Source organism: Charadrius vociferus, unplaced genomic scaffold (genome assembly GCF_000708025.1).
Source record: "Charadrius vociferus isolate BGI_N301 unplaced genomic scaffold, ASM70802v2 scaffold125, whole genome shotgun sequence".
NCBI classification, from domain to species: Eukaryota; Metazoa; Chordata; class Aves; order Charadriiformes; family Charadriidae; genus Charadrius; species Charadrius vociferus.
The window spans coordinates 1,964,363-1,974,503 of NW_009649036.1; the positions used below are offsets into that span (position 1 = coordinate 1,964,363).

At 42.2% G+C, this 10,141-nt stretch overlaps 1 protein-coding gene across 1 annotated transcript in view; it reads right to left on the minus strand.

Moving 5' to 3' along the window:
• Positions 1-213: 213 nt before the first annotated feature.
• Positions 214-10,141, minus strand: part of MYRFL (myelin regulatory factor-like) — a 135,212-nt gene continuing 125,284 nt past the window's right edge. The window contains exon 16 of the mRNA XM_009887832.1: positions 214-380. Coding sequence (XP_009886134.1) covers positions 214-380 — 167 coding nt within the window. The remainder of the gene's footprint in view (positions 381-10,141) is intronic.

A 10,141-nucleotide genomic window follows, 5' to 3' on the forward strand; every position in this document is an offset into this window, starting at 1 on the left:
CGCGCCCAACCCGGGCCGGGCCAGGGAGTGTGGGGGCGAGCAGGGTCCGGGGGTAGCGGGGATCCCCGGCCCTTTTCGCACCCTGCGGAGGTAGGAGCCCCCCAGGGCGCTGGGGGAGCGTGGAGACCTACCCCGGGCGGACGCGGTCTCCTGGGAAGCGTCCAGAGGGGGAGTCCCATCCCCTGTGGCCTGGGCCTGTCCGCTCTGCCTGGGTTACCGGGTGCGGAAGGAACGGCCTGGCCTGGCTGCAGGCTGTGCCTGAGCCTGCGGAGGATCCAGGTCGGGAACTACCGTCCTGATGAGATAAATTGTGTGAAAGGTCTTATTTTCTCTGCCGGTGAGGTAGCGTTGGGCAGGCAGGCCGTGCCATCCACTTTTGTCTGTTATGAAAATGGAAAAGCATTACCAAGGTGACACAAGTGGACTTTTTTTTTTTTTTTTCATTTACCAGCCCTGAAAATGTGTATGTTTAACAACGGCTCAAGTGTAGCAAATGCAGATGCACAAAACACTCGTAATGCAAATAATCCCCTTGAACTCAATGAGACTATCAACGGTACAAAAGCTAAGCCTGTACACCAGTGTTTACAGGATCAAGGCCAACATTATTTGTGAACTGGCTTCTCTGCTCCATCAAGAAAAATAGCACTTCTACCTTAATTTTGTTATGAAATCATCATGAAGTTCAAAAATTCAAACAAAAAGATACAACACTTTGTCAGAAATAGCAGGTTTCTTTCAATAACTTAACACGTGTGCTTTCTTCTCAGGTTTGATTTTGGAGCTCCAAACAAAAAGTAAGAATTCAGTAGGTTACACAACACTAATATTCTATAGAAATGTTAGTACCTACAGCAACACATCTGTCAACATAAATATGTTTTGAAGATGAAAGAGCTCAGTCTTTCATCTAAACTAGGATACCAGTTTCTTAGTGCCGCCACCTTTTTATGCAGCACAATTGCATGCTGAGCATGGGTGCCATGTCATTGAAATGAGTGTCTATACCCTTTGTCGAGGAAAATACTCCATTTATTCTAATATTTGTCACTGAAATCTTCATTCATTTGCTATAAACAAACCATTATAAAACACCAGAAGTCACATCCTGTTTTAAGTAGAGTATGTGAACTTCTGGAGTACTTCTGTTGTTCGATCTGAAAAATCAAAGATTGCTTTACACCACATGACAGATATAAAGGCAGTACTTTTAGACTGGAAATAGTAACAAATCTCATTAATCTTTCCTGTTGTTAAATAAGCATTTCTATAGTCTGATTGAGCCATTTACATCCATTTATAAGCATTTTGCTTCATTATGTTTCATTTTACACTTTTCTTTTTCAAAATCTAATTTTTGTTATATTTCCCCAAAGAGAAGTCATTTAAGACATATGATACCCAGTGATATGATGCAAGTAAACTAAGGACCTGTCACTGTCATTGCATCTATGTGGACTGACCTCTCTGTTCATTACAAAATTACAGTTTACATGCAATTAACATTTATACAACAAGAAGCCTGTATAGTTCAAAAGAGCTAGGGAGCCTAAATAGGTTTTCTTGTCTTAGACAGGTTAGCTTAGTATAACAACTTAACTAGCAATCACAATGTGTGTAAATTGTGATTTAAATTCTGTTAATTAAAAAAAAAAAAATCTAATCTGCCCTTCTGCCTGAAACTGCGTGTTTAGTTGAGGAACCTCATCACTGTGGCTGTAGTAGGTGTGTATTCGACTTCCTCATTTTTTTTTCTTAAAGAAAGTGAAAGCTGTTAGCATTTTAATGCTTTAAAATAACCTTTGAAGACGCTAAAGAGGATGTATTGTCATGTATGCGTTCATACATTTGCTACTTTTAGTCTTGGCTCAATACATTTTTCTAAAACAGTAAGACCTGTTTCCCATAGTTGCACCTGCTTAATTAAAGAGGTGTCCGGAGCTCATTTAATGCAATGGCTGCTAATCATGTGTGGACACTCCTAATTCATTTTGAACCTCATGTGGTATGGTTTGACCTCCTTGTGTAAGACTCTGTCTACAAACAGATACACATTTGTTATTTTTAACCTCGTTTGATCAATGGCCTCTTTTTTCTTGACTTACTTCACAGACTAGGCTGATACACATTCTTTTTTAATCAGTATAAGGATGTCTATAGGATTCAATCTGCAAACTTGTGTCTATGATGGCACAGGTAAAGGAACTATATAATACATGGTGGCAGCAATTACAGAAAACCTGTCCTGCAGGTGATTGCATGTGCAGGCCCATGCAGTCAACAATTCCTGTGGTGCTGTTAAAGTCAATCAGCACAGTCTTCTACCTAATCCTTGTGAAAGCCGGGGCCTTAATGTGCATGTTGTGAAGCAGTCATCACGCTCATCTAGTAGCCATTTGGATTCCCAGCTGGCTATTGCTTCTGCTAATGCCCACGGAAGGCTAAAAGCCTTCAGCATCTGGCTGGAAAATCTGGGAAGAGGCCTTTAGGAGAGACGGATGTGCTCAGAATGCCCAAATGCTTTATTGTCACAGCTCTGGGTGTTCACTGGAAATTCTCTGCAGTTTTTCTGAGCCTTTGCTCCAGAGAGTTTGTGGATGCTCCTTAGCTCTGTTCAAAGTGTCACCAATAGATGTGGGCAATGCAGTCGCAGAAGTGGGAGGAAGGCAAATTGCCCAGAGTATGTGCAGGGCACAGTTAGGGTGTTCCACTTTGCCAAAACATAATATTAAATTAGTCGTAGTCAGACCACCATCCTCAATCATGAGTCGAGGCAGAACGTGGTGAATAGCCAACCTTGTAAGTCATTTTTAAATAGAACAAAAAGTGCATTGGAGCACAACAAGGGTCTTTCCTTCTTCCACCTACAGACTCTCCCAGTATTCCTCTGGAAAAACAAATACAGTGTGATCATCTAGAGTAAAGGTTAGGAGCTTTTCAGTGGTGGAGAAACAGGCTATGTTTTTCTTTCACAAATTAGGGTTTAAATCCATTGGAAGAAACAGCTTGAACCAGAAGATAGTGTCCCTTGATTGCAAGGTGCATTCCATTAGCTAAACCAGTGAAATACCTCTTCTGAAGGAGGCAGAGGTTTCTGATTTCTGCTGAACTCAGAACTGTCCCTCATGAATTGGGAGCGGCAGCTTTTCACGGATGTATTTCTTGCATGATATTCAAAAGTCTCTCAGTTACTTTCTTTGGAAAAAGGTTGTAGGGTTACAGCACTTTTAATCTTTTCCCTGGAAGAACCCGGGCAGATTTTTTTTTTCATAGATATAGCCTATTTAATTTTTTAATATTTCTAAAACACAAAGGTAAGGGTGTGTCAAAGTATACACCAGATCTGATATTAAAGATTTCACCACAAAGAGATGTTAAAACCTTTTTTTAAGAGTAAAAGCACTAAGACCTCTTATTTTCTTACTGTATTTTCTCCTAATTCTTAATTATTACTCTAAAATGAAGCACAAAATACTTAGATTTGGGAGGAATTCTTAGGATGACTTTTGCAAGTTAGTCTACAATTTTTAGTTAATTCAGGAAAGGTAAGGTAAGGATCAGCTGTTTCCATGGCACTGTCCTTATCTATCCTTTCACTCCTACAGGGGATTTCCAGGGATGGCTGCTGGCAAGGGAAGTCCTCTAGAAGTGCAGCTCCATTACTGTTTTAGTGTTAAAATGCATCACAAGGTATCCACACAGATGGCCTCTCATCTGCTGGATTTGTAGTTTCCAGGAGGGAGTATTGGGAGCGGAAGTATCTTTATCTCAGTCTCTCATATATTTTTACTATCAGGAAACCCTGTCTCAGCCTTCTGCTGTAGTGCCTTCAGTGTCTGATTTAGTGCTAATTATACCAGAGCATCAGGGGGAAAAAAAAATACCAAGTTTAAAAAGAAATCTGCCAATTCAGGAAAATAATATGACCCCAAACAGGAGATAAAATGTAAAATTTTCCAAAAATAAGATGCTGTACAGCAACTAAGAGGTCTGCCAGAGTGCTAGTAAACGAGAGGATAAATCAAGAATTAGAGATAGCAGCAGTTTCAAGTGTTTCTTAAGACAAAGAGAAGAATAACGCTACAGATGGAAATATGTTTTCCAGAGGAGAGAAAGTATTACAGAAACACAAGCCAGTGCCAGAGTAGGTGCTGACTGACATTCCCAAGTATAATGATCCCCGGAGAGATAAGAGTTACAGTGGTGGTGACAGGGGAACCCTTTCTATCTCAATTCTCAAGATTGCCGTCAGCAGTGCTCTTGCTAGTGGTCATTGGAGAGCTCGCTGGTCAGAAGTGCTGTTTCTTATTTGAAACTATTAAATCATGTCAAAACACCGACAATGTTTTATTTTCGGTATTGTGGGCTTTTTGGCATGATTTTTCCATGTGACTAACTGATGTAGTTACTATGAATATGTGCTCCATAGGACAGTCTCTCCATTAAGCTGCAGTCCCCATTGATAAAAACATAAACTTAAGTGTTTCAGACAGTCATAATTAAAAGTTATGCTGGGAAGTAAGAGCTATTACAACAGCTTTGTAAAAATGATCAGCAAATATATAACCAGCAGCCTGGGGAAATCATGGTATCTAAGGTAAAAGGAGGATTAATTTCCCTTACACCAGGTCTCAGCTTGGCAAGCAAACAGAGCCTGGGGGGCTGGAAAGTGCTGGATTCTTGTTCTTGCTTTTTGACAGTTTTTCAAGTTCGACGGTCAGGCCTATTTCCAAAAGGGTGCTCTCCCCTAAATAATTGTTAATAAGCACAGCAAATGAACTCTGGCTACAGCAGTGGATGATAGTCTGCCATCCCACCAGAAGCCAGAGGACTCCTGTGTCCCTGTCCCACTGGGCATGGCCCCAGCCTGTTGAAGCAAGTTGCCAGCATGAAGCTACAGAAGTTCGGCCAACTCATGCCACTTGGCAGGAGTTTGGTGGTGCCTGGAGAAGGGTCCCTGAGCTCCCCAGGGTCCCTGAGCTCCCCAGTGGTGCTGTTAGCTACCCATGTCTGATGCCGGCCCTGCAGCCTGCAGAGTGTTTCCCATGTAGACAGCCCCTGGTAGTGCTTGCTGACTACGGAAGCATTTGTCTGGGCTTTGTGTTTGTTTGAAGAGGAGAACCAGCTCTTAAGCTACTTTGGAAGCTTTGCTGGGGTCCTGATCATCACATTGGATGACTCTGAACATCAGCAGAGAATCTGTTACATTTTTCCTGTGGTAAGGCCAAAGGCCAGCTGCCAGGCACGGCACCAGTTTCTGTTGCTGGGTTGCAGATCCAGGACAGAACGAGGCTTACGAGGGCTTGGAAGGGCTTGAGCTACCTCATTTTCCAAAGCCATCATCATCTCATGTTTTAAATTGAGACTTGTTTACTACAGACTAAGGCAGAACAAACAAAAAGCACATCCTTTTCCTCTTGCCAGCCTTGCTATACTTGCCTTTTCATCCCAAGGAAGGCTGAAACCCAGGTCGCAAGTCCAAAGCTGTTGCTTACCATTGTAGCCAATTCAAGCAGCACCATGTTGCTAGGCCAATGAGAGAGGGAACTTAGTGCATCGAAATGAATCTGTGTCTGCAGCCAGTATACTGAATTGAATTACTTTTCATTCTGGCTTGCATGAAACCAACCCCCGGCATGCCTAGGAAGCTCCAATAGTAGTTACTATTGCAGGGCTGAGACTGATCCTTCCCAGCTGAGCAACAACCCTGCTGTATCATGGATGCTCTGTTATAGAGTAATAGCAGCTAGTTTTGAGCTCTTCTTTAGCTCTTGCCCAGCAAGAGATATAACTACGTGCACATGTCAGCTTAGGACCCTCCAGAAGGTTCCCAGGTCTCAGTTTTGCTGCAGCCAATAGGATGCTGGTTTATTACAAAACTTCCCCCCCAGGCCTTGGATACCACTGATGGTGCTCTACTCCTGTCCCATTTAGGACCATGAATTCAGACTTTTGTTTACCGTGCAGCCAAGCTATTAATGCAATCTCATGATGCAGAAATTCAACAGTAAATACTGCATGCTCAAACATTTGAACCTTTCCCACCTCTTCCCATGCCAATCCTGCTCATCACGTTCAATACTCTCAGTGGAGGAGCTGCCCACATCTGGGAGCAAGGGAGCCAGTCTGCGTGAGGAGACCAACTGACCGAGTCTGCTTCTTCCCCAGTCGGACGTGTCTCTCAGCAGAAATAAGCTGAATTTTAAATTCAGTGGCCTTCCATGCTCCCTTCACCTCCAGCAGAGCCCGTGGTTCCTCTTTGCAGCCCTGCTCTGCCTCTAGCTCTGCTTCTTGCTTGGGTTAGCACTGAGAAAAATGGCAGCATCTTCAGAGAAGAAAAGTAAGATTTTCTTCATTTTTTTCTGTCTCTCCCTCTCTACCTTTCTTTCTTTCTTTCTCTCTCTTTTTCTCTTACCCTCTTCTTGCTGTCTTTTTGAAATCACAGGGACAGTGATATAAATATTCTTCCAATAAGCAGCCAAATGTTTTTAGTACAGGAGACTGATCCCACTCCTGCTGGGGTTCCTGTACGAACGAATTGCTGCGCCTGTTGGGGAGCCCCACAGATTTTGGTGAGGGCCTGAAAGAAGTAGTTTGTGCAAAACTTACAATTACAATTTCTACATCCGGGATGTTTCCTATTTCATTATGTGTTGTGAATGAAAGCATTAAAGCCCCGGTTCTGCAGCACTTTCTCAGGCAGAAGCTGTGGCAGGTGGTACCTGGGCTGGGCACAGGGGCAGACCCACTGAGACAACCCTGCACATTTTAAATTCTTATTTTTTTCCTAGAGACGGTCCCAACAAGCTTATAGTCACAGCAAGTCCATGGAGTATACACACTTCCCCTTACAACTAAGCAACAGTGTAACACCGGTTCCCAGTGGTAACTGAAACGATACAGTGTCGCTACTGGCAGGAGTCGTGTATCTCACATATGCAAATATCTTTTACTTTTTGTATTATTCCTTTGATGTTAAGTCAGATGAATTTGAAAGCTAAGCGTGCCACCTTTAGCTGTCTGAAAAGGAGGCACCTCGCCTGAGATATTTACCCAGTCTTCCCGCAAGTCAATGGAGAGAGAAGGAAATCTTCACTCCTTCCACGACTCCCAAGAGTGGGCATCCCTGCAGGCTGCGGGTGACTGGCGTACAGGGTATCTGCGGCACTCGGATGGCTAATGCTAGATGGGAGAAATTCTCCTTTATACAGTCTGTTTACTCACATGGGAGGCCTGAATATTACTTGTTCTGAATATTTAGCAAGTGTTTACTAAAAAGTAAGTTTGTGCACAGATATAAAGATTTTCTGCTCGGGCCCTGTGTTTGAAAAATATGCAAGAAGGTCTCTCTTTTATCTGCTATATGACAAATCTGCCCATGAAATATTATGTTGGCATAAAAGAATGGAAATATTCTCTTGATTTCAAAATTTAATTCAATGAGAAGATCCTAGATATAAAACTACGTAATCCTAATGTATATTCCTAAAAACAATTTCAGAACGACCCTGTGTTTTTCAGGGCTGGAAAAATCATCTGCAGGAAAACAATTTTTTAATGTGAAATTGTTATTAACTGCTTAAAATGTAAGTAGCAGTTCTAACATCCTCTGTTTTCATACTGATTAAGTCATTTCTGGGTTTTTTTTAGTACAAAGGCATATTTATTTCAAATTCACGAGCATAAAGAGCTGTTAAGAGCTCCAGAGATCAAGGTTCTAGTGTTACAAATACATAGCTTGAGACAGTCCTTTCCTAAGTCCTTGCTGTCAAAACAGACAAGACAGAAATGGAGGAGATGATGAAAAAGATCTGAAGTGACTTGCCAGAAGTCATGTCATAGTCTCCTCTCCCAAGCTCCAGTGCAGGAGTAAAGCTGCTGACTGGGACTGCAGGTAGACAAGCTTACCCTAGTTATCTTGGCCTTTCCAGTTCGAGAAAAGTGTTCCCTAGGGAGAAAAACAATATGACAAATCACAGTTTATACTCAAAAATCAAATATCTTGAGCAAGAATGTTATGAGTTTTAGCATTGCTAGCATGGCAAAAGATTTTGTGATGTGTAGTTGCAGTTGCCGCATCCTTGTTAGCAACCCATACTAGCACCCAAGTAAAATACTAGCTGAATGTTGCTGAGTATGACTTTTTTTAAAAAAAAAGTGTGCAAATATGAGATAGTCTGAGACATCTTCTTCAGCAGCCCAGGTATAGTCAGGCCCTGTGTCGACTTCCCCACTCAGCCTTGAGTGTTTCTCTACTGAGAAAATTCATGGAGATTTCTCATGCTAATCCAGATACTTAGTGCTCTGAGCACTTAAGGTTTGGTCAGAAAATGAATCTGACTTCAGAGTTCCCAATAGTGAGTTTAAAATATTGTGGCACCTCTTCTGTTGGTTCATATTTTTTTTAAAAAAAAAGGTAAATGGATTAATTTTGTAACAGCAGGCTTTATGTTGAATTAAGAGCCTAGCTTCATGCCAGACCACATATTGTCCTTCCTTCTGCAGTCAACATAAAATCAGGAAAAACTATGAACTAGCTCTGACTGGGTCAGCAAGCCCATACTGGGATGGACAAGAGTGTGCAGTGACCCAGCAGTGCGCAGATCTGGCATGAGCCATCATGGCATCACGGCCTGAGGGTAGGTAGCTGTATTTTGGTTTTAGGTGGTTTTTTTATTGCAAACTGACAAAAAGCTGCTTAGCCCGAGAAGTTGTAATAATTAGGGCTCTGTGCTCAGCTAACAAAGTTGAGTTGTTTTCTGGGAGGATGAGCTGTGGGAGAGGCCTCGCATCTGCCTGCCAAACATCAGATGGATCTACCCTGGGAGCACAGCCCATGCGTTGCTCTGCTGCGTAACGAAGCACTGGGAAGTTTGGCCTTTGCACTTCTTCCCCCTCCTCTTGGGTGAAGTGCGCGAGTCTGTCGTCATTCATTGCCTTTGGGATACCTGAGATGGCATTGCTCTCTGCTCTGGTGCAGATGGGGGTTTTATTGTCCTACCAACCATAGATCTGTAGGCATCACTTCTGGTTGTCAAACAACTAAAGCAATAAAAAGGAGTACACTGTAGGACACTCCTTGTCAAAATCATCTGGGTCTGAGCCGAAACAGAAACACCGATTGCTAGGCATTAACCGCTGCTGGCTTAACTCTTCATGAGTGAATTCACGTCTACATAAGTAGTTTTATATATTCCCTTGCAATTCCCATAGGTGTTCATAAGCAGGATTTGGGGAGATGAGTTTCAGTGTTACTGGTATTATCATTCTTATAGTTGCTAATTACCTGTAGAAGAGTTGTATTTAACAGAGCCCAGGTTGCAGTGTGTAAGGTCAGGAGCTGCCCAGGAAGGTTCCCAGCGTGACAGCCAGCTGCTCTGGAGCAGGGGAGATTGATTTCCAGAGCAGCCTGAGCAGATCGCTTGACACCTTTACCCAGGTGGACTGGACACCCAGAAGGAGCCTGTTTTCTCTCTGTTTCTCCAGATGTTGCTCTGCTGCAAATGTCCAGCCTCAACTATTCATTCCACTAGCTGTTGCCGCTGTAAATAAAGAAATGTGGGATGTCCACCAAATTTACACTAGTTACCAGGAAATAAGTATCTTCATTCAAGTCTACTGTGAAGTAACTTCTGTGTCTTGGCCTCGTGGTATTTTCAGTAGAGAATCTTCCTGATGCTACAGATAAAAATTTTGTTGGAGGGAAGGGAGTAATCCTAGTGCTAAAGCATATGTTTCTAAGATCACCATTGAGCATTTTCACAAGTTTAATCATATCTACTGGATTAAAGAATTTATCCTGTAACATATAGTTTAAATCCCTGTGGTATAATATAGCAGTAACTTGTACAAATTCATCTGGAAAAGTGCAGGCAATAATTTTTTTGTTTACAGTATTATCAAATATTTTACATTTTATCACAGTTTGGGGAAAAGAAAAGCTATTGAATCAGTTTAGAATAATTCCTCATTTGTATTCTCTAATCTGGGCAAACAGTCTTTCACTTCTCCTTTATAAGAGACATTTTATGAACACTGGGGTTTCACCCACCCACAGCAAGGAAAATAACTAACAATTGTGTTTTAAGGGCTGTGTCACATGCATGTGCATCGTGTGTGTGAATACTGTACTGTTACAGTT